At 38.6% G+C, this 27832-nt stretch overlaps 1 protein-coding gene across 1 annotated transcript; it reads right to left on the bottom strand.

The window, feature by feature from the left end:
- On the bottom strand, window positions 1–27585 carry ZDHHC2 (zinc finger DHHC-type palmitoyltransferase 2). The gene is made up of 13 exons (XM_063309700.1): window positions 27148–27585; window positions 14060–14086; window positions 12750–12844; window positions 11010–11130; window positions 9400–9469; window positions 7757–7789; window positions 7018–7138; window positions 5828–5960; window positions 5608–5734; window positions 5412–5501; window positions 3222–3334; window positions 2555–2629; window positions 1–2422 (listed from the first exon to the last, which is right to left on the bottom strand). Exons 1-12 carry the CDS (start codon window positions 27320–27322, stop codon window positions 2589–2591), a joined length of 1146 nt encoding a protein of 381 aa, XP_063165770.1. The 5' UTR covers window positions 27323–27585; the 3' UTR covers window positions 1–2422; window positions 2555–2588.
- Between the last annotated feature and the right edge of the window lie 247 nt (window positions 27586–27832).

Genomic DNA, 27832 nt, shown 5'->3' with positions numbered 1-27832 from the left:
TTACAATTAATTGTCTTTAATCAGGCAAGAACCCTAGTTTTCAGTTCATCAAAGTTGTGGTTTCCCAAATGCAAGTGTATAGCAGATAATGCACAGAATCCTTTTCCCCAAAGTGTTACAGCAGGGGAATCTGAACAAGGCTGATTCAAACTCTGTGTTGCAGAGATGTCTCTTCTCCTTCTCTACTTATTATCACTGCTTTCCCAATACGACTGTTTCCTCACCCCAATCCCAAACATGTTTTATTGGAAGTCTCCTGCTCGTAAAAGTCAACAGAATTTACTTCCAGGGCAAAATAGTGAAGGCTGTAACGTGAAAAAACAATTTGTATGACTCTGAATACATTCTGTGCCAAACGTATCAAAAGAAGGTGCATTAAATAGTGCCATTATCTACCCCCCCCCAAATCTATGGATCTTACCGCCTGAATAATATGTAGAAGTCTCCCTTCCCTGCAAAATTTTGGCATTGGACAGCTGATAGCCTCCATTTCCATGAAGAAATGCTGAGAGACATAGGTCTTCTACTATTCTGAATTTTACTGAAAAATACTGTAAGTTGTATGACAACTGAATTGCAGCTTTTCCCTTCAGCTTACACATATTTTAAAGACAATCCAGCATAGCAAAACACTTCACAATGTATATGATGATTAAGCAGTATAAGTAGTAGATTTCTTATTTTATCCCTCTGATTTTCTCACCACTTCCATACCTAAATATAAATAATTAGAACACTATGCTATGAAAATGAATTGTAAATGCTAATATATACTGTGCAAAACTATAACCTAGAAGGACACAACCTTTTCAAATATCCCAATTTTTATGGGTCATATTCTGGCACTTTTGGTGATTAGATCCTGCTGAGATTTTTCAAAGAGATTAAAATATCAGGGAGAAATCCAATCTACACTGTTACAGTTGTAATAATATCACAGAGACATCATGCTATCTCATTTATGCTCCACAAGACCATTCTGAAATATTTAAAAACTATTTATGCAGCTACAGAAAATAAGGTGTTGTTTTTAAAAATATATCTGAGAGCACTGCAGCTGTGGAAGATGTCATTTAGTCAGATCTATGTGTAGTGCCTGTTTAAAAGTCTAAAGTGACAGCCAAAGTGATTCTTAAAGCAATTTTTGTTGTCAAATACTCTTCAGTAAGATGTACAATTTCCTCACATTCTTCCCTAACTAAACTCCTATGGACCATTTTGAAATTAATTATAACCTATTTTATGTAAACAGCATACTGTATTATGCGTACCTTAAATGTATTAATTACATTTTACACTGTACATGCAAAGGCACTGATAAAACCAGTTCTATGAAACTGTTAAGTTCCTTGGCTTCTGAAATTTCATGTCTTAAATTTGGTTAAACAGATCATATAAAAATTCCTGAAAGCCTCAGATAATTAGTTTCATTTAAAGTGTGTCTCTGCCAGATCCAGTTGGCTTATTAAGAATGTAATCTAAACCTTAGTAAAAGTATGAACATGAGTGTTACATGATATTACACATCTCTTTATATGTAAATCACCAGGGTAATAATGAGAAATGCAGCAATTCAAGGATGCTCAGTTAAAACAAAGCTGCTTATACATACAAACTTAGGTCAAGTTTTTAAGTTGACCATTTTCAAGAACTACTTAAAAAAAATCATTTTAAGTAAGGTTGAGTAACTGAATCCACCATCACAATGTTCCAAAAAATCTTGCTTTGAGCATGGTTACAACTTCACGCTCCTTATTTTTACATACATAAATAAATGTTAAGTTCACTTCGGTCTCAGTTATGAAATAAGAGAAATTATAATCTAGCCCTTATGTAAAGGGATGGATGAGTGTGACTGTCCAACCTGAGACTAGTTTATAATTAAAACAGTTTTGCTAACTCAAGTGAAGGTAGCAGTCAAAATATCATCTGGTCATTATACCCAATCAACAAGCGAGCTACCCAATGAACTGACAAAACTTTCTACTATAGTCCAAGGAACAAAGATAGTTTGCAGGTGGAAATCACAAGCAAGACTTAAAAGATTCGAGAACTGCTTCTAAGGGCACGCTAAGATTATATATAAAGTTTATGCTCACCTGAGCTATAAATGTTAATGCAAAAACCACGCCTATAATCTGTAAAGGATTAACTGTTGTCCTGTATGCTTTAACTTCCCACTTTCCCAATATGTCATTTTCAAGACTTCCATTTTGTATTGTAATCATATTCTGTGTTAGCCAAACCATTATTTTTACAATACTCAAGAGATGACAATACGTATTTCAAGTGATGATGCACAGGCAGCTAATCAGGCCTTGAAATTTTTCTGAGCACATCCATGTAGCAGTGGACTGAATGGCTGGTTGATGAATGCTGATGTACTGGATGAATCCTTCATCCTCTCATCAACAGTGCTGAACTACAAAAAAGTATTATTTGAAAAACAAAGTAAATCAGTTAATGGCTTTCATTCTGTACGACTGCAGAAATTACAAAGTAAAGAATTTGATTAAATATGGAAGTGCCAGCAAAGCTCTAAAAAATAACTTACTTTAACACCAAATATTTTTCCTTTATTTGCAAGATTAAGTTTCATTTTCCATAGATAATGCAGGATTGCTCATACCTTAAAAAAAAAAGATGCTCTTAAGCAGTGGCTTCTAACTTTGTTTTAATTAAATAGGATCATTAACAAAATTTAACTCTGTCCAAGGTACAACTGTTATTACACCTAGATCACAGAGAGCCTTTATTAAAACATGTGATGCAAAGAATACAGAATCCTACAGAATCTTTGCACAGTAACTTTAAACATTACAGAGGCTAGAATTTTTCTCAGTTAAAAATTCAGTTAAGTATGGTGGTAATGTTATAAACAGTTGATGCATATATCATGTTCTTATTCAAAGAATAGTCAGTTCCTGCATCACACTAAAATATGGCTTATTTATATTTAATATAAATAAATAGAATATCACCGGAGGGAAAAATTGAGTAATTTTCACTCATTTTTTCCCAATGAAGAAGGTTCCCCAAAGGGAGGAGAGTGCCAAAGTTCTGAACACTTTATACCAAGCTATATAAACATTCCAAACATTCAGCTTGGTAACCTCAAATGCTTCCTTTTCATTTTTGGCTGAAATTATCTCAGCTGATGCCTCAGCCTACAAGCCACTTTTAGAACTTGTATTAGAGAAATACTGTAACAAATTTCTTACCTAGTTTGTTCTTTTCAATATTTGTACTAGTTTCTGTCCATGATTGAGGATCAGTAAGAAGGTGGCTTTGGGAATCTCGTAATGGCTTAGCAGGAAAATGATGACTATTCTCACTATAAAAAATTGGTTAAAAAAAGTTGAATGAGAAGCAATTCCATGAACTGAGTTATTCATCAGGTCATTGGGGTGTATAGTCTGAGTTCAGCTCGACTCTAGTAACCGCAGGGACATTCCCATATTACTTCTTTGCCAATAATGGAGAGGTAGTTTGGCATTAGATAAGGAATTTCCTTAAGGCAGTCTATACCTGCTGGTCATTTTATCCTTTAAGTTTTCCAGGAAAGAAATACTTTACTTATTTTGCATGTTTATTGCTAATACATAATCACACATATAGTTAATCAAGACTTTTGTAGGCTAGTGAGTTGCATATAATGAATGAGCTTGTTTTTTCAGTACTTCAAATATCCACAGGCAGGAGAACTGTTGGCCTCATATTATCAGGGATAATCTCTTGCAATCATGTAAGAATCTTGGGAAATAGACTGCTGAGAAATAACTTCAGAAAACTAACAAAGATTGCTGAAAATGTATTGCTTCACAAAATGTGGAGCAATTCAAAATAATTCTGCTTTAGCAATATAACCAACAAGCTTTTCTATTTTGCCTTATGATTATTGAGAACTTGTAAAAATAATGTGGAAGAACAGTATGCATCTAACTGCAACTGTGAAATAGAAACTCTTTAAGTAATTTTCTCTCTGCAATATAGAACAAACATCCAGACTGTTCCATGGCATGTGGCAATGGGTATCAATAATATATATATATATATATATAACAGGTAGTCCTTGTTTAGTGACAATTGGGACTGGCAACTTGGCTGTTAAGCGAAGCAGTCGCTAAGTGAAACCAAGACTGTGCTTACAACCTTACTTCAGCTTTTCTTTGCTTTACAGACCTGCGAAGGTCGTAAATGCGAGGATTGGCCGTAAAGTTATTTTTTCATTACCGTTGTAACTGCAAACGGTCGCTAAATGAGGCAGTCTCTAAACAAGGACTATACTATTGCCTCTTAGATCTTTAAACCTATATTTTCAGGGTCAAGCTTTCACATGAACACTGTCTTTGGACATTGTCCAGCATGGCTTGTAACAGTAACCTCTGCAAGCACACCCAAAAAACAAAACACCTCTCCTTTTGTTTCAACATTTGCAGTAAGATGCAAAACGTTCTACAAGCATGGCCATAAGAGTGACCCTTTCCAATTTTTATGGCTTAAATGCTTTTGTTATGTAAACAGATTAGCACCTGAGAACAGACAATGAGAAAATGAAATGTATCAGCCATGTGTACATATCGCTAACTCAAAAATGTTTTAACTCTGGTTTGTTGAAGAAATCATAGAGATCTTATTTATCCATTATTAGGCTATAATAGGTGGACTGTGAAAATAGGGAGATGCAAGTTAGGTTTAGCTGCTGTTTGTTAAGATATAAAAATACAGAACAGAATGGGGTAAAAGGCAGTGATTATTTAGTTTGTTATTTTAGCCATGACCTAGTAATTGTTACGAGTTACATGAAGGCCAGTATGTGCATCCCCAGGTGTTGTTCGTGTAAAAGCTTGGACCACTGTGCTATCATACTGAAGAATGGTATTTATGTCTTTTCTAGATGTTTTTGGATGGCAGATAATCATTATTTGTGTGCCTGAAGTATGGTTGATTCTATACCAAACAACACACACACAATAAGATACAATAAGCAATGCAGCCTGGATATCTGAGAGACCATTTATCTCCAATTGTTTCTGCCCGCCCAGTACATTCCAGCAGAAGGGGTGTGCTCCAGGTCCCCTCCATTACACACTGCCATCTTGTGCCACCTAGGAAGTGTGCCTTGTGTGTTGCCCGCCCCCCGGAACAGCATCCCCCCAGAGATAAGGATGGTGCCTTCTCTCCTGGGGTTATTATTTGTTCAATGGCCTCTGTTTTGTTTTGTTGTTTTTGCTGTCTATTAGATTATTTTAGTCTGGGCTGTCTGTGTGATTCAAAGTTTTAAGTGGTTTTTATGTTTTCCCTAGTTTTGTATGCCGCCCAGAGTCCACTGGAGTTGGGAGGCCAATAAATTTAAATAAATAAATAAATAAATAAATAATTAATTAATTAATTAATAAAAATAGGTATACTTCTTATTTGCATTGTGTCCTGCAGGAGTAGAAGCTTGTTCAAGATCTTGGTTAACAAGGCAGGTAGGAAAAGAGCATCCATCTCCTAGGCTGAAAGTTAATTAAAACAATTTTCAATTTAAGTATTAGTTTTAAACAATGATTTAGTTCCCATGATTTAATGTAGAAACAATGCTCTCTGAAATGCAGAACTCACCTGGTAAAAATTGGCAACAGCCAGTATTTTTTCTCATCTCCAAACACTTCCCTTAGGTTTTTCTTGAGGCCCAAACTAAACCCATTTTTATCTGTTCCATGTCGAAAAATTGGTGCTCGGAATGCTTCTACAAGAGATTGTTACATTACTTGACATTTTCAAAGTAGCACACTTAAGGGACAGAGTGGTTTGTTGACAAAATAAAGTTCTAATTCCTTACCTAAAGTTGATTTATTTTTACTAACCAACCAGCAGTGATAACCAAAGAGAGAGGATAAGCTAATTGAAAACATGGCTGCAGCAAAGAACAAAAACATAATATGGAACTTGGCTTGAGTATCAGGAAGGCCATTCTATAAAAAGGAGAAAAAAATAGTTGTTTCAGTGTTCTTTTAGGCACATAAATACATCTATTTAAAAAACCAAGTTGGATCAATAATGAATCTGAGTACACACAATCTTATTTTATTTATGCCAGTGTTTTCAAACTTGCCAACTTTAAGATGTGTGGACTTCAACTTCCAGAATACCCCAGCCAGCATGAAGTCCACACATCTTTAAGCTGCCAACTTTGAAAAACACTTATTTATACTATATCTATACTGGACCTATTTAAGTGCTGTAAATATTGTTATGTGGAAAAATTAAGAGGATTGTTTGTGCCTTAGGATCTTGGATGAACCCAGACACTGTGATTTGTTAACCATGATTTATACAAATGCAACTACAGGTATCTGTGATTTATTTAAATCATAGTTAATTAATTTTTAAACAAATCACAACTAAAAATGATGAGTGAACCAGGTCTGTAAGTTGAAGTGTAGTTAATTATACTCTAAAAGTGAGCTCCAACCAGTTTTTTAAGTATTGAAAATACTGAAGGGATATAACAAGAACTTATTTAAGCATCTGAAACAATAACTAATACCCACAACTTCTAAAATGCTGTACATGCAATATAAGGGGAAAAAACCCTTCATATATTCCTGATGCTCCTTAGATCTTGTCAAGACTACAATTTTAAAGACCAGCTTTATACAGAACACTGTTTGAAAAACTGTAGAGCTTTAAGCAGTTAAACAATGCAGAACATTCCAATTACTGACAACTACCAATAAATAATTAAACCCCAATGCCTGTTTCTCAAACAGAATCTTGTTCTCATTCAGTCAAAATAAAAATCAACACACAAACATAAAATACAAAATAATGATTAAAATAGAGCTGCTACTAATTTATGAACATGAACAATTGTATGTATGCTTGTATGGAACTGTTGTTTTTAGTTGCCACTGTATTCAACAAGGACTCCATTTTAGAAATCATTAAAAGATGTAATATAAAAATAACAATTAACCAGTGTGTGTCTGTGTGTATAAATTTTGAACCAGAAAATGAATTCAAACTTACTGTCCAGAATCTAATAAAATACTGTAAATCAGTTGCAACAATGAAAAGGCAGTATAACAGAGAGTAAGCCAAGAACAGAAGGAAAAACTTGTAATTTGAGAATCCAACACAGTTGTTCACCCTAGGAAAAGAGAATACAAATTGCTGAAAATAAATACATATGCATGGACGGACACACAAACATCATTTATACTACTCCTCCATTTGTTTTTATCAGCACACATACTTCTGTTTCTCACAATGTCCTGTAAATTAAAATAATGCTTTAAATAAAGGAGTTGCATCAATGAACAGCATAACTCAAGGTAATATTACAAACATAAAAATGTAATGGATACAAAATTGAAACAGAAAGATGAACTGGGTTTATTAAGATGTTTTTCCAAGATTATCCACACAAACTACATAGCCTTTGGACCGGATTCAGGATTTACCCTAAATTACAAATCTGTATTTTCAGATGATTTCTTTTTAAGTACTTATTCCCAATACTCCTCCTCAGCTTTTGCTTTGTTTTCCTGGAGTTTCTTGTAGGAACTAGTTTCAAAAGTGACCCACCTCGTTATGGTTACTGTTGCAAGGCTGTCATCTCCAGAATGATATATTATTTGCATCAGTTTTGACCAACGCTATTGTTTCAGCAACAAGAACGGAATTATGTTTTTGCTGATAAAGACAGCCAGTCCCCCAGTGATGATTATAACTGATAATCATGATGATGAAATAACACATCACTTACCAGGGACAGTGATGATCCATTTTCAAAATACATCTTAAAAAGACAAACCATATAAATTATTTAACAGAATTCACAGCAATGAGTTCATCGTATCACAACAAAGCTTTTATACCAAAGACCATCTTAACATATTGAGCAAGTTAATCCGTAACTTCAGTTGGTATCACTGGACCAGTGATCTAAAGTAGGAATTTAATTTGTGCTTGAGCTGACTTAGATCTCATTCAGATGACAACTTCCTTGCTTTGGTGTACCACAGAATCAGATGGACAGCATCAGACATGTTCTCAGATGGATTGTGACAGTGGATACCAATGGCAATTCTGCTTTCGTTCATTCCTCCATTTATTTCTACAGCATCACTAATTTCATTCCCTTGAATTTCTAAGCAGATGTGGAACTTTCATCATAAAGTGCAACTCCCCTTCCCTTTGTACTTCTGTTACTTTTATGTTCTTTAATTGGTACATTCCATGTATGCCTTCTTGTATCAAGACTTCAGGATAACTGACTTACGTTCCATAAGCTGACATGAGAATATAGGCAAAGCCCCCATGAGCTTTATGAGCCGACATTCTTCCACATCAAAGCAACACTTCCACTTTGTTCTGTAACACACAAACCTGTATCTGTGTATGATCCTTATTTCAGGGCTTGGATCATACATACTTGGACTCATACAAGATTCATTTCAAAGCCACCAGACCAAGCTCACCCTGCCTTGGGGCTGAATATGTTTTTACCCTTTTTCATGAGCATAAACTATCTAACTCGTCTAGATAACAGATTATGACCTCCTTGCAGTTGAGCAAATAGTCCCTCAGCAGAGATTTTCTTGTCACTCTTCCCTCTCCCTCTGGTTGAATTGGTAAACTTGTTTACCATACATGAAAGGAGTAGTGGCAACACAGCATCGATGACTTCCAGAATATGTGCAAACCTTTCAGTTAAGTTAAATTGATTTGGAACTCTTGCAATACAGCCAAATCTCATGAGACATGATGTTTTTATATGCATTTTGGAGTATAATTACTGACTTTTGGGATGAGGGGCGAGGAATGCCTGAAAAGGTGCCAATCAGTACACTGTAGGAAAACACAGTAGGAACGAGACGGATATTATCATAACCTTTCTGAAATTACATTCAACAGGCAAGATCTAAATAAATTCTTAGAATGTTTATGTTTGTAGGAAATACAGTAACATTCCATTTAATTTGGAGTGTTGCAATTGGGAATTTTAATAAACTACCACCACTTTGTTGCAGTTCCTTCTTTCACACTAAATTACTCCTGCATAATGTAACTCTCATAAGGTATAAGTGATTACATATATCTTCAATATATGTGAAAGTGTGACATGGCAAAAATTCAAACGCGGTATGCGTTCACTCAGGAGCTTGGCAAAAATTGTTCTTCAATATAATTATAGAACAGGTATATACTTCAGTACCTTCTAAAAGTAGGCAGAAGTTGATTACTAGCATCAAGCTAAACACAAAATCCCAGACCAGAGATACCATTTGTCACTCAGTTATATGTCACTATGAGATTACTGGATTATTCAGATGTAAATCGTACAAAAACTTCATCCTGAGACAACATTACTTAGCTTTGCAAGTATTTGTAATATTTGTTTCTTACTTATCACAGACAGAACAGTGATGGCAGCGATCTGGTTTTATAAGTTGGCATCTATCACAGTATCTGATTGCTGTAAAGACAGAAAACGACTTACGGTCACCCTACGTGCTGCACTGCACATATCGTCTGTTAAATTCTGCATGTCCCAGACAATAGCAAAAAGTATGTAACAAAAAAAAAAACATTTTACCAACTATCTCATGTTTCTTTTTTGGATAGAAAAAAGAATTGATGTCATACACTATAATTCTACCCTGTGTATTTGGATTCAGCCCACTGAGTACAATGAGACATATTCATAGATGTTTGTGCATAGGATTACTTTTTAGCTAAAACATATTCTGACCATATTCTTGAATAATACAAAGTATCTGCTGACTTTAGTAACCTCAGTACCATGAGTGCACCCATAGCTCTTAACAAATATTTGGCAATTAAACAGCAGTTTGGCAAGCAAATGAAGAGGCTATCAGATCCTCTCACCAGCAGCTGGTCAAAGTTACCAACAATTATTTGATAAAACTGTGCTCTACAGCTCCAGCTGCTACATGATCTTTAAATTATGTAGAGTTCTCCTAAGAAACAATCTCTACACTGGAGAGGACTGGAAGTGCAGTAAAATAATCAGCCCATTCAAATCGATAAACAACTGATCCAGAAAGATACCATGATCAAGAAAGTCTGCTAAGAGGGCCAAAAGATTGTTTTATTTTACACAGTGAACGTTTTCAAGCAGGGCAGTCTTAATACAATACAGATGGGGTGATGCTGGATTGAATTCAACTTAGGATTTTAAAAAAATGAAATATAACAATATTAATATTTTCAGAAAAAAACATGTAAAATAAATTTAACTTCAGTTAATGTTTGTTCATAATTTTAATACAACAGAAATTAAAGAATTCAATAACTTTAGTACATTCCTTGGTTTAATAATTGTTTTTATTTTTAAATACTCTGGCATAAGTTATAGAGGTAAGCAAAACAATCCAACATAATTTCAAGTTTTCTACCCCAAATTTTGAATGTTTTTTCTTGAGTGACCATTTCATTCCACTTTGCTTCAAGAGTTTTGACATACTATGACAGGCTTTGATTTAAAAAAAAAATCAAGTCATTGAAATTTGGAAAGTCTATCAGGCAATAAAACAGCAGGCACAGATTCTATCTCTGCTGCCATCAGCTGCAGCTAGGCTAGAGAAGGAGCTGAGGTGGTTTCATGGAGTTGTTAAACAAATATTTATAGACAGAGAATAATTTTGGATGGCTGCTTAATACAGAGACAAAAGTTGGAGCTCACAGATCACTCTAGGTGAGCATTTTTAGATCACTCTCACAAAACCGGTTGCCACAGTACACGTGACAATTTACTAAACACTTTTTCAAAAGAAGAATGGTAGTTGCTCTTTGTCATTCCCTCTAGCCTATCAGCATGTCCTACCTTGGCCCTCTTCTGACAAGTGGACTCATTTCAAGCAAATCAGTGGGCTGCAACCACCCACCATTTTCATTTAATATGATTCATAATGAAACCTTTAGATTTCATATGAATACTCTTGACTTACTTCTGCTACATAATCAGCAGGACATCATTCTTGACAAATATTTACCTCCAGACATTGTTCTTGTACTGATAGGTAGGTCCTTGGCTGCTCTCTTCAACACTTCTTGATGGGTTTCATTTCTAGGTTCTCTATCCATCAATTCCTTGTCTGCATAGCTCAGATGGAACTAGGAAATAATGCAATTCTTGAATTACTGTTTATTGACAGTATAGTAGTAGAGTAAATCTATTTTATTTAAAAGGCGCAATTATGTTCCAGAGAACTCAAGTTATTGGAATCATCTTTAGACATTTACCTAAACACAGGAAGGTTTAAAACTATACTGAGAGCAATGCTTTGCACGCTGAGCTGGCTGCTACTTTCCTCAATCTCTGTTAATCCATCTAGGAGATCTAAAGGAAGGCTGTAATCACATTTGCTTGAGCAACGTAATGTAAGTTTCTCCATAATTAAGGATCTGATTTAATAAAGCCTGGCATGTGCTCAGAGTTTTGTTTTTTTCAAGGGAGACCCTAACAAACTATCCTTTCCATACTGCTAAGTGAAATTGGTAGGAAGGAAGTGCATTCATATTCTTTTAAAAAAATCAAATGTAAGAGCAGACAACTACTTAGTTTTCAGTTCTAGATCTTCTGATTTAATTTTGTAGTACTGAGAATCAGTATAATCAATCTCTCTTCCCTACAAAAATGACAAAATAATTCTGATACTAAAACTAGATTTGTGCTTAAAGTGCACTTGCCTCTTTAAGAAGCGATCTAAAAGGCAACCTGAAAATGAAGTTAAAAGACAGTCTTGTTGAGTGTCCAGAAAAGTCCTTGGATAAACCACAGCATTATTAGCAACGTATTGTATCATTTAGAGAGCCAGTTTGGTGTAATGGTTAAGTCATCACGCTAGAAACCGGGAGACTGTGAGTTCTAGTCCTGCCTTAGGCACAAAGCCAGCAGGGTGACCTTGGGCCAGTCATTCTCTCTCAGCCCTAGGAAGGAAGCAATGGCCAACCACTTCTGAAAAACCTGCCAAGAAAACTGCAGGGACTTGTCCAGGCAGTCTCTGAGATTTGGACACAACTGAACAGATTAAAAAAAAAATCATTTAATGAAAGAAATGGGCCTTTGCAAGTGATTAGAAAACTACATAGGTTTAAACCAACTTTTTAAAATAATGCTTTATTATTTTATATTTGTTAAATAATATATAAAATTAAAAATTAGAAAAATAACAGGTCTGCCTTTAGAAACAAAAGGGTTTTTCCCTGTTTCCTTTACTAAAGTAAAGCAATAGTATTTCTGTATTACTTTTTTCTATTTATACATATATACACTGTAATGTAATATATTTTTCAAGTTTATTTAACAATATGCTACTTAGAAATATGTTAATATTATTTCCACCACAGTTAGCTGAGCTCATGGCTCTTGCATCTGATGATAGGACTAGGAAAATTTAATATCAAGGAACTGAATATACTTGTTGGGGGGGATTTTTTTCCCCTTTTATATGTCATATCTTTATTTCTGTAATAGCAAATCAGGAAAAAAAGAGAGTATGTATATGAAAGAACATGCAATATAAACTGATGTTTTTCACATAAATGTTAAAAGATTTGACACTATCAATAAATTACACATGTTGGTAACTTGTGTCTTTCGGATGAACACATGGAAAGCTAGAGAGAATATATTCATGTAAGATGTTATTTACTGAATACACATAGAAACTTTGTGCACCAGAAAGAAAATTAACAAACATTTTTTTTTCCTGCACAGAATTGTAACTTACTTCTTTGGAAGGATTCATTGGTAATGTAAAGATTGTTTTCCAGTAAGACCACAAAAACATCATGAAAAATAGATGATACGCAATCAGGCACACCACTAAAACAAGATCATAAAATTAAGGCATTAAGCAAATGACAGAAATTGCCTAATACTGTCAGAGATATACAGACAACCAAAACAAGCCAAACATTCCCAACAGTTCACAATAAAGAACAGTGCTATCACGACACCAACAAAAGTATAAAATAAACACTGTTAAAGAAGCTACACATCACTGCCAAAAAGTGTTCAGACAGAAAACTTTGCAAGGAATAAAGTTCTGTATATTCTATGTCATTCAACCTTTTTGATATCTATATCTGTATCCTTTGGAATGGGTCCGATGGAGGCAAAAGAATCCTTTTGTTACGTCTATAGCATGATTGTTAAGGGGGAGATGGGTGGTGATAAAAATGTGAATAATAAATAAATAACAACAGAAACCCAAGAGCCCCGTTTTATCAGATCGAAGACCTATTTCTATCCTATTTTCAACAAGAACAATTACTCTTCTACAGCAGCTAATTTTCAGAGATGTGGTTCCTCTGATTCTGAAAGTAATAAACAGTCATTGTGATTAGTTAAAAATAAGGCATTCAGTAATTACTAATCTGTCTAATGCCTTTTAAAATCATCTAAGCTGTTGGTCATCATCATAGTCTTACTGTAGTGAATAATATAATTTACCTATGGATGAGGTAAAGTAGGAGGTAACTTTCTGCCCCAAGAAATCTACAATTTAACAGCTGACACAGAGAAGATAGAATCAAAGAAAAACAGGAAAACAGTGTTCTTAGCTTGGTAACAGGCTTAGTTTCAGTAGGAGATACGACAAAATACATAGCAATGCACAAGACAGACACCATTATACATTTTTAACAGCCTCCTTAGTGGTTGCAGCAAATTGCAGCATAGGCGCATGAAGGAGGTCTCGTAGCATCAGCTCAAGGTTCCCCAATTTCTTCTATTAAACTATAAAGAATCTCTTTGGTTGTATCTGGTCATTGACACAGAGAAGATAGGTCAATCTTTTGTCCCCCTTTTTCCTTAGAAAACCTGATGATCATGGTTTAGGTTTAATGATCTAGCTATAGGGACTGACATAGAAATAAAAATGCAGAATAAAAATCCAATTAGAAAAGGCAAGCAATCATCAACAATTTACTGCTGAAATCAAATGTGAATGTAGTGCCTGAATCTATACACACTACAGTAGCTTTAATTTCATAAACTAAAAGCAGAATACACTTGTAAAAAACAGCCATTACTTACTTTTTTCTCCAATACTTGTTATTGTTACTGCAAGAGAGGAAAGGAGGAAAAATACAGTATGAGAAAACTTACTTGACATTATTTGGACACAGAAAAAGCACTCTTAGTTTCTTGGATACATATATACATATCTTTGAAAAATAATATTGTAGGAAGTTGAATTAAATATTGCTTCTGAATAAGATCTTTGCAGATCTTTCAGAAGAGAGTAAAACAGGAAAAAAAATCTTAGGAAACCTTAGTGAGAAAGAAAGCTTGAACAAGTCTTGTCAGAAACAATATACCAGAAGAGAAAATAAATAATATAACTGAAATAATAAAGGGAAAGATTGGGAAAAATTAGTGATTAAGACGTATTCAGTGCACTTAAGCAGTGAAGTAGGGGCCACAGTGGCTCAGTGGTTAAGACACTGAGTCAGAGGACCATTAAGGTTGGCAGCTCAGCAGTTTGAAACGTGCAAGCCGTGTGACTGAGTGAGCTCCCGTCAACTTGTCCCAGCTCCTGCTATCCTAGCAGTTTGAAAGCATGCAAATGCAAGTAGATAAATAGGTACCACTTCAGTGGGAAAATAACAGGGACATGAAAGGAGCCCCCTCGGGCATCCCACAGGCAACGATGACGTCACCAGCAAATCCTTTCAATGCACGAAGAAAAAAAGCAGCGAAGTCTTCTTGGAGTTGAGTTCAAGTCCTGATGACTTCAGTGGTGTATTCATATTGGTTTATTGGCAGCTATTTGGATGTGGATTGCTATTGCCTTCTTTGGGGACTTTTTTTTTTTTTAGCTTTCTGATATTTCCTGGTGATGTCTCACCCAAGTATTGATATTGTGTGACTTTTCTTATCATCTTAGGTTCAGCCAAGTATAGCTGTAAGGTAAAGGTAAAGGTAAAGGTTTCCCTTGACGTAAAGTCCAGTCGAATCCGACTCTAGGGGGCGGTGCTCATCTCCGTTTCTAAGCCTTGGAGCCGGCGTTGTCATAGACACTTCCGGGTCATGTGGCCAGCATGACGACTCGGAATGCCGTTACCTTCCCGCCGAAGCGGTACCTATTGATCTACTCACATTCGCATGTTTTCGAACTGCTAGGTGAGCAGGAGCTGGGACGAGCAACGGGAGCTCACCCCGCCGCGCGGTTTCGAACCGCCGACCTTCCGATCGACAGCTCAGCGGTTTAACCCGCAGCGCCACTGCGTCCCTATAGCTGTAAGACCACTGCTAAAATCACTGACTTCTGATCCACTATCAAGAAGACTTTAAGAACTTGATTTTAATATATAACGTCCTAATGGACTTAAGTCAGAGTAACTGATAACATCTTCTTTCATGAAGACCACTCAATCATCAGTGGAAGATCTCCAAGTTATGCCAGAGCTGGCAGAAATGTATTTCCTATCAACAGAAAGAAGTTTCTCCTATGGAAGTGTTCTCCTATGAACACTTCAGCAAAGGATCGTTACCTTGTCGTGGAGCTGGGGCTTGAGCACCTCACTGATGCCATGAGCTAACCTGTGAAGGGCCACCCAAGACGGGAAGGTCATGACAGAGAGGTCAGACTAAATGCGATCCCTGGGGAAGGTAATGGCAACCCACCCCAGTATTCTTGCCGTGAAAACTAAATGGATCAGTACAACCAGAGATATGTCGGTATACCATCGGAAGATGAGACCCCCCAGGTCAGAAGATGGTCAAAATGCTACTGGGGAGGAACAGAGGATGAGTTCAACTAGCCCCAGTAGTGATGACGCAGCTAGCTCAAAGCCGAAAGGACGGCTAGCGGCCGACGGTGCTAGTGGTGAACGGCGAATCTGACGTTCTAAGGATCAACATACCACTGGAACCTGGAATGTAAGATCTATGAGCCAGGGCAAATTGGATGTGGTTATTGGTGAGATGTCAAGATTACAGATAGACATTTTGGGCGTCAGTGAACTGAAATGGACTGGAATGGGCCACTTCACATCAAATGACCACCAGATCTACTACTGTGGACAAGAAGACCACAGAAGAACTGGAGTAGCCTTCAAAATTAATAGTAGAGTGGCTAAAGCAGTGCTTGGATACAATCCAAAAAACGACAGAATGATCTCAATTCGAATTCAGGGCAAGCCATCTAACATCACAGTGATCCAAATATACGCCTCAACCACAGATGCTGAAGAAGCTGAAGTAGAGCAGTTCTATGAGGATCTGCAGCACCTACTGGACAACACGCCTAAAAGAGATGTTATTTTCATCACGGGAGACTGGAATGCTAAGGTGGGCAGTCAAATGACACCTGGAATTACAGGTAAGCATGGCCTGGGAGAACAAAACGAAGCAGGACATAGGCTGATAGAATTTTGCCAAGACAACTCACTCTGCATAACAAACACTCTCTTCCAACAACCTAAGAGACGGCTTTATACATGGACTTCACCAGATGGACAACACCGAAATCAGATTAACTACATCCTTTGCAGCCAAAGGTGGCAGACATCTATATAGTCGGTAAAAAGAAGACCTGGAGCTGACTGTAGTTGAGATCACAAACTTCATATAGCACAATTTAGGATCAGACTAAAGAGATTAGGGAAGACCCACAGATCAGCTAGATATGAGCTCACTAATATTCCTAAGGAATATGCAGTGGAGGTGAAGAATAGATTTAAGGGACTGGACTTAGTAGATAGGGTCCCGGAAGAACTCTGGACAGAAGTTCGCAGCATTGTTCAGGAGGCGGCAACAAAATACATCCCAAAGAAAGAGAAAACCAAGAAGGCAAAATGGCTGTCTGCTGAGACACTAGAAGTAGCCCAAGAAAGAAGGAAAGCAAAAGGCAACAGTGATAGGGGGAGATATGCCCAATTCAATGCAAAATTCCAGAGGTTAGCCAGAAGAGATAAGGAATTATTTTTAAACAAGCAATGCGTGGAAGTGGAAGAAGACAATAGAATAGGAAGGACAAGAGACCTCTTCCAGACAATTAGAAACATTGGAGGTAAATTCCAGGCAAAAATGGGTATGATCAAAAACAAAGATGGCAAGGACCTAACAGAAGAAGAAGAGATCAAGAAAAGGTGGCAAGAATATACAGAAGACCTGTATAGGAAGGATAACATTATCGGGGATAGCTTTGACGGTGTGGTCAGTGAGCTAGAGCCAGACATCCTGAAGAGTGAGGTTGAGTGGGCCTTAAGAAGCATTGCTGATAACAAGGCAACAGGAGACGACGGAATCCCAGCTGAACTGTTCAAATTCTTGCAAGATGATGCTGTCAAGGTAATGCATGCTATATGCCAGCAAATTTGGAAAACACAAGAATGGCCATCAGATTGGAAAAAATCAACTTATATCCCCATACCAAAAAAGGGGAACACTAAAGAATGTTCAAACTATTGAACAGTGGCACTCATTTCACATGCCACTAAGGTAATGCGCAAGATCCTGAAAGGTAGAATTCAGCAATTCATGGAGCGAGAATTGCCAGATGTACAAGCTGGGTTTAGAAAAGGCAGAGGAACTAGGGACCAAATTGCCAATATCCACTGGATAATGGAAAAAGCCAGGGAGTTTCAGAAAAACATCTATTTCTGTTTTATTGACTATTCTAAAGCCTTTGACTGTGTGGACCATAACAAATTGTGGCAAGTTCTTAGTGGTATGGGGATACCAAGTCATCTTGTCTGCCTTCTGAAGAATCTGTATAACGACCAAGTAGCAACAGTAAGAACAGACCACGGAACAACGGACTGGTTTAAGATTGGGAAAGGAGTATGGCAGGGCTGTATACTCTCACCCTACCTATTCAACTTGTACGCAGAACACATCATGCAACAAGCTGGGCTTGAAGAATCCAAGGCTGGAGTTAAAATTGCTGGAAGAACAATCTCAGATATGAAGATGATACCACTTTGATGGCTGAAAGCGAAGAGGAACTGAGGAGCCTTATGATGAAGGTGAAAGAAGAAAGTGCAAAAGCTGGCTTGCAGCTAAACCTCAAAAAAACCAAGATTATGGCAACCAGCTTGATTGCTAACTGGCAAATAGAGGGAGAACATGTAGAAGCAGTGAAAGACTTTGTATTTCTAGGTGTGAAGATTACTGCAGAAGCTGACTGCAGTCAGGAAATCAGAAGACGCTTAATCCTTGGGAGAAGAGCAATGACAAATCTCGATAAAATAGTTAAGAGCAGAGACATCACACTGACAACAAAGGCCCGCATAGTTAAAGCAATGGTGTTCCCCGTAGTAACATATGGCTGCGAGAGCTGGACCATAAGGAAGGCTGAGCGAAGGAAGATCGATGCTTTGGAACTGTGGTGTTGGAGGAAAATTCTGAGAGTGCCTTGGACTGCAAGAAGATCAAACCAGTCCATCCTCCAGGAAATAAAGCCAGACTGCTCACTTGCAGGAATGATATTAAAGGCAAAACTGAAATACTTTGGCCAGATGATGAGAAGACAGGACACCCTGGAGAAGATGCTGATGCTAGGGAGAGTGGAAGGCAAAAGGAAGAGGGGCCGACCAAGGGCAATGTGGATGGATGATATTCTAGGGGTGACGGACTCGTCCCTGGGGGAGCTGGGGGTGTTGACGACCGACAGGAAGCTCTGGCGTGGGCTGGTCCATGAAGTCACGAAGAGTCGGAAGCAACTAAACAAATAAACAACAATGGAACATGTTCTCCATAAAGATAAAATATATGCCAATTTTATTACAATTTAGGTGCATATTAAAAATAATTTTTTTGACCCTGGCATTTGATACCCGAGGATAACATATTCCTGGAAATCTAGATATAATAATTGTATATAAATATTTTAAATAAATGAAGAGAAAGTAACATGACAATAAGAGGAATTCTTAGAGATGTAAAGACAGGAGTAGAATGGGTTTTTCAAAATTAATTTTAAAATATATGTGCATTAAATTGGCAAAAATATGTCCATATATTAAAAATATTCAAATCTCATTAAGATTTCAGTAATTTCATCTTTACAATCTCAAATGAGCACACTGAAATCTTTTGAGATTCAATATTCTTTCCTCACATCTTGCAAAACTTTGGTGCCTAATAAGCTGTTCTCTATTAAAAGTTGCTTTTGCTTTTGAAAATTTAAATTAAATTAGACGTCCTAGACACAAAGCATATTACCATTTTTTTCCTAAACTGATTTATTTAAAAAAGGAAACATGTATTTTTATACTGCTCTGCAAGTAGTCAAAGAGCAGTCATTGCATACTGTATACCTTTACTATGGAGCTGATTAATGAAACGTATACATGAGCTACTGAGAGAAGTCTTAAATTCATGTATTTTTATCCATCATTTGAGAAAAAGATTTAATTCATAGCAGCTCTAGAACTTTCAATAATTAACATTTCCCTTTTGTTTTTAGCATTTAAAAAACATGAGAAAAGAAAGCTAGCCATATAAAAACTATTTTAAAAACCCAATGCGTATAGTATATGTAGATAAAAACTCAAAAGATACTAAAAATCGCATTATTAAAATGATCAAGGATTTAGATTTTTTCATTGTGTACAAATGTATAAATTTCAAAAGCAAGCAGCCTAAAAAGTCAAATGAATAAAAATTAATATACTAATGGCAAAAATTAAATTTATCATTGGCTGGAATGTCAGTTATCTGAAATAAAACCACTTGAATTTAATGGGGGATTATTCCCAAGTAATAGTTTTCAGGATTGCATCTAGGCATTGCAGTCCTATTCACTTTCTTGTTAGGTTTTGACTTCAGAGGTTTCAAGAAATCCAGTGCCCCACCGGCCACAAAGCAACAGAGTGGATGTCAGAAGACAATTTTCTATCTCCTACCCTTCCCAGCTAGGTGTTCCCCTAATCCTGCTGACAATAAAAGCAGCAGTTTTAGACTGGAGTAAGTTTAGACCATCTCAAGGAGTGGGTTAATTTTCTTCTGGGACAGAACAGACAAACAAACAAATAGTATTTATCAGCTCAGCAGACTGCTGATGTTTGCTAGGGCAACAGAAAAAAATCATAGGTATAATTCTGAATCTTCAGATCCTATTTTTAAATATTTCTGCTATGCCCCTGTGGAAAACAGTCAATGGTGTTACGTACATACTAGCACTGACTGCAGTCCCCTGATTTTTGGACCAAGGATTCTAACAAAGACCCTTCACCTTGCTTGGTCATGGTTGTTCCTAAAGAACCCAATTACATACAGGCCAAAACTATTTGAAAAATCCAGATTTGTCTTTAGACTAACACTTTGTGCTGCCTTTTTTGATACAGATCAGGATACAATTTTCAAGATCCAAGAGAAAAGGGAATTTCTATTTCTAATACCTAGGCTTAGATGAGCCAGTTTGGTGTAGAGGTTAAGGCATCAGGCTAGAAACCAGGAGACCGTGAGTTCTAGTCCTGCCTTAGGCATGAAAGCCAGCTGGGCGACTTTGGACCAGTCATTCCTTCAGCCCTAGGAGGAGGCAAGGGTAAACCACTTCCAAAAATGTTGCCAGGAAAACTGCAGGGACTTGTCCAGGAGTCAACACTGACTCAAAGGCACGTGCGCACACACACACACAGAAAACAGCTTAGGTACTCTTACAGTAGACATCATTTTAAGATGTACAGTAGTTTCATATTTTGCTGAACAGATTTTCAGTGTAGTAAGCATATCAGACAGCCTTGTGTGGCGCAGAGTGGTAGGTGGCAGTATTGCAACCGAAACTCTCCCCACGACCCAAGTTTGATCCCAGCGGAAGCTGCATTCTCAGGTAGTTGGCTCAGGTTGGCTCAGCCTTCCATCCTTCCGAAGTCGGTAAAATGAGTACCCAGCTTGCTGGGGAAGGTGACAACCGGTGAAGGCAATGGCAAACCACCCCATTCTATAGTCTGCCAAGGAAACGTCACAAAAGTGGCGTCCCCCCAAAGGGTCAGACATGACTTGGTGCTTGCACAGGGGACCTTTCACCTTTCACAAGCATATCACACAGAGCCAGGTTGGGCATTTGGCATAGTATCATAAGCAAAAAAATCTTAATCCAGGTGGCTTTGAGAATAGGCCACATATTTTCAGAGACTAATGCCACAATGTTTAGTGAAAAAAATCAACTGTAACTTGTAAGCAACACTTAAAATTGATATTTAGGATTGAGTAACACCAGTTAGTAACTTATTGGATTGCTACTGATCCCAGGGAATCTAAGTACTGTATGAGAAGCAAAGAATTGTAGAGATGGAAGGGGCCGCAAGGATCATCTAGTGCAACTCTTGAAATACGCAGGAAAAACATTGAAATTATCCATGAGAGGTGGCTATCCAGAATCTTCTTAAAAACTTCCAGAGTTGCAGAATCCACAATCTCCACAGATAGACTGAATCCAGTCCTATGATACTGTAGACATAAACCGTCTAATACTAAGCATCAGCTGTCTTTCCCAAGTAAACATAGTTCTTTAAATCAGGATAAATGTTGTTCTTTAACAAGACGGAGAAAAGTATCAAGTATCAATTGCAGATGATAATCAAGATAGAGCGGACAGCAAACAAGGTAGAGAAGAGAATTTTGACAAGCTGAAACACTAAGTAAAAACAAGAAAGACAGATTTCAGCAAAAACAATGTCCTACATTTGAGTAGGAAAAATCAAAGGCCCAAGTTTAGGATGGAGCTGTATTGTACTAGGCAACAGTGCATGGAAAAAGCATTTGAGATCTTGCTGGATTCCAAGCTAAACATGAGCCAACAGTGTGATATATTTGTAAAAAAGCAAATGCAGTGATATTCTGCATCAACAGAAGTACAGTATATAGGTAGTCCTCAATTAGCAACTGCCTTGGACTGTGACCATTCAGTTATGACAGTGATGAAAAACTAACTTTGCAACCAATACCTGCATTCACAACCTTCACAGGTCTGTAAAGCAAAGTAAAGCTGAAGTAAGATTGTAAGCAGAGTTGCAGTCATGTGATTTTTCACCTAGTGACCATTTCACTTAATGACCAAGTTACCAGTCCCAACTGTAGTCACTAAATGAGGACTACCTGTAATGTCAATAGCAAGAGGTCATCATTCCTTTCTATTTTGTGTTGGTCATAACTAGAATATTGTCTAGTTCTGTCAGTTCTTTGAGGTAGTCCAGAAAAGCACCAACCATGAGTTCTAACACTACCTTTATTGTAAGGTTACAGTAACAGAATCTTGCAAGTCTGAAAGCATTTCTCCCCTCCTTTACCTTTATTTTCCAGAAAACTAGGAAGGGTCCCTTCTGAGATGCTTCACACACCCCTTTTGTTCTTGTGGGCTGAGATACCTTTTGCATGATGGTTGTCTAGTCTGCAGCTGTTCCTCCTGCCTCCCAAGGTCATTCCCACATACCATTACCAATTCTGAGCAATGCATTTAGCAAGGACATTGACAAATTGAAGTGAGTCCAAAGGAGAGCAACCAAGATGATAAGGGGACTAACCTATGAGGAATGTTTGAAGGCACTGCATATATTTCACTGAAAAAGCATAGACTGAGAGGAGCCATGAAAGCATCAGAAAGAAGATGGAACAGAATCATTTCAAGTTGTTCCACAAGGCAGGCGAAGTGTCACGAGTAAGGATGGCGAGCAGGGGGCTCCCATCCAGACTGTTAAGCGCATGCGTAGCACTGAGGAATTAGGTAGCCATTCAAAGAGACACAGATCGGAACCGCCTTAACCTTTGGGGTTTATATGTCTGGGTTTTTCCCACGCTTCTTCAGTTTGTTAGGATTCCTGTTATGTACAAGCAATAAAACATTAGAGACCAATTCCTTGTCTCAGCGTGTTTCCTGGCAGTTAGGACATAAGACTTCGCTGACCTTCCAGAAGGCCATGAAGACCTGGCTTCTCCCCCAGGGACCTCAGCTGGGATCTTAATGGAACCCACTTGTTTTCTTTTGTTCACTGCTCAGAGTTCCTTCAGTAGATGGGCAGCTATATACTGTGTGAAGTGAAAGGTCCCCTGTGCAAGCACTGAGTCATGTCTGACTTGGGGGGGATGCCGCTGTCACGTTTTCTTGGCAGACTATAGAATGGGGTGGTTTGCCATTGCCTTCTCCAGTCGTCACCTTCCCCAGCAAGCTGGGTATTCATTTTACCGACCTTGGAAGGATGGAAGGCTGAGTCGACCTGAGCCGGCTACCTGAGAATCCAGCTTCTGCTGGGATCGAACTCGGGTCACGGGGAGTGTTTCGGTTGCAATACTGCCACCTACCACTCTGCGCCACATGAGGCTACTGCTATATACTGTATATTTGTTAAATAATACATTAAGAAATAATGGGGTTAAATTAGAAGAAAGTTAATTTCACTTGGACATCAGAAAAAAGTATGTTAATGGTATGAACTGTCGAACAGAGGAACAGATTGCCTCAGGAGAAATGGTGGACTCTCCTTTGCTAGAAGTATTTAAATAGAGGTTGGATGGCCATCTGTCATGGCTGTTGTAATAATGGGTTCCTGCACTGGGCAGAGATTTAACTAAATTATCTGTATAGCAGTTTCTCAACCTTACATTCAATGATTCTATGAAATATGAGTTGTTAAAGAATGAAATATTTATATTTGATCAATTATTTTACAGAATGTCCAATTACAAAGAAGAATTGATGAAGTATAACTGACTTTGGAAACTGATAATGATCTGACAGTTACTGAAATTTTCCTTTCTCTCTATGCAATCCAGAGAGGCAAACTAGGAACATTCAATTGTAAGGACTACTTGGCATGTTTGCTCATTTCCACATACAATGAAGATTATGATTATCCTGAGGCAAAACAGCTAGATATAGTCTCCACTAAATGTCAGATGGTACGGATAAACAAAATATCAACTTGCATTGCTGCCAAATTCTCTATAGAGATAAAACCAAACCAAAATAGGAGTCATACTCTAATTAAATTATGAACAAGCAGATTGTGACCTAAGAGTTAGATCACACCCTGACTTTAAAAAAGGTTGCACCAAAAGTCAGTCCACCGTTTTGTTTGCTTTTTCACATTTGAAGAAAAAGAAAAAAAAACACCCTAAGGGGAATGATATGGGAAAGGGGAAAGAAAGGAGCACTGGATGTATATAATCAAAATCGCATGGATTGCGTTATTCCAGATTCAGGTGGTGAATAGGTTTTAGAGACTGTTGCTATGGTTCCAAGAGAAACAGCATGATCTTCTGCTATTTGATTTTCAGCATACTGAGAGGACAATAATGGAAGTAGACAAGTATTATCTGCCTAATATTCCCTCCCCACCCCTCCAAGGGATCATCTTCCTTTTAGGTAAGAAAAACTGGCAACTGGTTATACAGGCAATCTTTAATACAGACTGTGAACCCTTTAGGTATTTGCTAATTAACATTTCAAAAAAAGAAGCAACACAAAAAAATTATATAAATTTGAAATTTGAATATGCTATATTCAAATAAGGCACTTTAGATCAACAATGACTTCTATTAACATGCTTTAATTAATGGCAGCCAACCTTCATAAAATTTCTATAGCTCAGACACTGAAAAATACAATTCTTTATTTTATGTCTGTAATTACACCTTCCAGCAGATAATGAAATTATAACATTAAGGTGCCTACAAGTTTTAGACAAGAGCAAAAAATCTAAACTCTGATATTTTTATCCATTTCCTCATGGAGTTTATATACACAGAAGATGGTAATGTACAGCTATTTAAAAATCAAGTTCCTGATTTTACTTTCCATTCCAAGAAATGTAGCTTCACACAGAATGTGTGTGCATACCACTAACAGATGTTTATGTATTACAGATAAGCACTATTTCAATACCAGCAAGCACACACAAGGTATTTTTTTAGTGCCATGCCTTAATTAATGCCAATACTTACCCCAGGAGACATTTACTTTACAACAGACAGTCATTCTCGAGAGATCTTTCTTAATTAATTAAGGCTAAGGCTCAACTAAAGCAAGCTCCCTTTCAAATTTCCACAGTTCACTTTCCAACATCAGATCCATATAAAATCCATTGATATTGCATAAATAGGGGATGGGAGAAAAGCAAGATTTGTTTTTGTTTACATAATAATAACTGGATTAGTTTTTGCTGGTTTCCAAAAAGCAAACTGAGAGCCAGTTTGGTGTAGTGGTTAAGGCATCAGGCTAGAAACTGGAAGACAGTTAGTTCTAGTCCCACCTTAGACAGAAAGCTGGTTGGGTGACTTTGGGCCAGTCACTCTCTCAGCCCTAGGAAGAAGGCAATGGCAAACCACTTCTGAAAAACCTTGCCAAGAAAACTGCAGGGACTTGTCCAGGCAGTCTCCGAGAATTGTACAGGGAAAAAAAAAACAATTCAAACCAGGCTAGAGTAAACACAGCCATTAAGGAACACCCACAATAAAATCAGATATGGAACATTCCTAGTGATTTGATCAATGATATTTGCTAAACATTGTAATAATACATGTTTGCCTATGTGTTTGTATGTTTCGTATGTCTGTATTAGTAACATATGGCTGCGAGAGCTGGACCATAAGGAAGGCTGAGAGAAGGAAGATAGATGCTTTTGAACTGTGGTGTTGGAGGAAAATTCTGAGTGCCTTGGACTGCAAGAAGATCAAACCAGTCCATACTCCAGGAAATAAAGCCAGACTGCTCACTTGAGGGAATGATATTAAAGGCAAAACTGAAATACTTTGGCCACATCATGAGAAGACAGGACACCCTGGAGAAGATGCTGATGCTAGGGAGAGTGGAAGGCAAAAAGAAGAGGGCCCGACCAAGGGCAAGGTGGATGGATGATATTCTAGGGGTGACGGACTCATCCCTGGGGGAGCTGGGGGTGTTGACGACCGACAGGAAGCTCTGGCGTGGGCTGGTCCATGAAGTCACGAAGAATCGGAAGCGACTAAACGAATAAACAACAACTTGTATGTTTTAAGTCTGCTCTGCTAAGAAGTCTTAAGACAGCATTTTAATCTGTAAAGCATCTGTAAATGCTGTTCTGTTTACGAAGAGAAAAGGAAAAACAAAAACAGTGAAACAGAGAGAAAGGGAGAGTGTGAGATCTCACTTGGCTTAGATCAAGAAATGCTAAGCATGTAAACAACTTGCATCAGCTGCCAACTCCCAAATGGAGGCAAAGACAGGAACTCCTAAATTCAACAGCCCCTTCCCCAGGATTGCATTCTTGTTCAATGTCTGCATTCAATAAATCAAAATATTACATATTCTGTAACCACATTGTTTAGAGTCACCCCTCCTGAAAAACTGAGCCAGATAGAGACCTGGCTAGATGATCAACCTCATCAATGTTCCCACATGCATTTCCCCTTCTGATTTCTAATAATTTTATAAGAATTCTTGGGATCTTGAAAATTTACAATTTTGGAAAACATCAATTGATCGGATGACTGTGTGTGTGTGTGTCTATATTTATTTCTCATTGCCAGCGGAGCTGCTATTATTTTGTACAGCTTTTCCCCTGAAGTGTGCAGGTAAAGCATGCTAGAAAAGCCACTTGGCCTTTATGGTTTAACCATGTCCATCCAAATCGTTAAGATTTTGGATCAAAGGGAGACAAGTATAGCTAAAGACAAGGCAGATGCGAATTTCCCCAAGATGAACTGACAATCAGATTCCTCCTTCTCTAGCGCCCCTTTTACCGGAAAACGTAACCCCATTTCGTTTAGGGTTAGTTAGAGCGTTGCAAATAGCGTGTTAGAAGTTCTCTAATGTCGGTGAATCAATAACACGTTAAAAAGCGGAACAGCTTTGTATCCAAACACGGTTCCTCGCCCCCAGTCTTAACAAGCAGGCTCCGACCCCAGTGGTGGAGCAGTCTCAAGGGCGATAGCAGCTAAATTAACCGGTCTTAATTCACAAGCAGGATTAGCCCCAGCCAACGGTCGGAGACTTAAGGGGATTGTAAGGTAAAGCAACGGAAGGCACCGGGCGGGCGACGCTGCAGGGCCTGGCAGAAGGAGGCGGCTACGCCGGCGGAGGAAGGACGGATCCGGCACGGCGAGCCGCGCTTCTCGGGTCGGGACGGCCCCGCAGCGCCTGCCTCCGGCCCGGTCGCCGAAACCAGCCCAGCCTCCCCCCCTCCCTGCGCGGGACTCACGCAGACAGAGCTGGACGACGTAGGCGTAGTAAGACCAGGCCAGGATGCTGCAGATGAAGAGGACTGGCACCCAGTAAACCAGCCATTGGCAGCGTCGCCTCACGCCTCCTATCCGAGCGCAGCTGCGGGAGGAAGCCGTCGAGCCCTCCGGAGACGCCATCTTCCCGCGCCCCATCCTCCCCTCCCCGGTTAGTCAGCTCCTCCGTCCGCCAGGGGGTCCGGGCCCCCCGCCGCACATCCCCGCCGCGGCGGCGGCGCCTCGGTGGTTCCAGCACCCCGCCTTCCCCTTCAGCGCCGTCTTCCTCGGGCTCGGCGAAGGCTGCTCCTCCCCTCGGCCGCCTCCAACCACTGGCCTCTCCGCCCGCCCGTTACTGGCGAACTAGGAAGCGGCTCCAGCCGGCCATCCCCTGAACCTGGACGGAGGGGAAAAGGGGTGCGTCTGGGGCCCCTCCCGCTAGGCCCCCAGGCCGCTGGCGTTGAGTACTCGCAGGGCGAAGGGCGGGGAGAGAAGAGGCGAGGCTTTCTCCCTCCCGTGGCGCTCCAGCGAAGGAGGAGGCGCGGGCCATGCGGGACCCACCCATCTTGAGGAGGCCGCTTGCAAAAGTGCCCTAAACCCCTTTGCAAGGGACGGACAGGGTTGCTCCCCGTTGGAAAATCAGGGTGTCTTGGGACCGTGGGGAGGTGT

This window comes from Candoia aspera, chromosome 8 (genome assembly GCF_035149785.1).
Source record: "Candoia aspera isolate rCanAsp1 chromosome 8, rCanAsp1.hap2, whole genome shotgun sequence".
NCBI classification, from domain to species: Eukaryota; Metazoa; Chordata; class Lepidosauria; order Squamata; family Boidae; genus Candoia; species Candoia aspera.
Note: the sequence above shows the minus strand (reverse complement) of the source record. Positions and strands in the feature narration are given on the sequence as shown.

Coding starts and splice junctions, on each gene's coding strand:
- ZDHHC2 (XM_063309700.1), bottom strand. CDS start 27,322: ATGGGGCGCGGGAAGATGGCGTCTCCGGAGGGCTCGACGGCTTCCTCC. Junction 7,139..7,756: donor ATGGATCATCACTGTCCCTG/GTAAGTGATGTG, acceptor CTCTTTTCCTAG/GGTGAACAACTGTGTTGGAT. Junction 5,502..5,607: donor CTGTTGCCAATTTTTACCAG/GTGAGTTCTGCA, acceptor ATTAACTTTCAG/CCTAGGAGATGGATGCTCTT.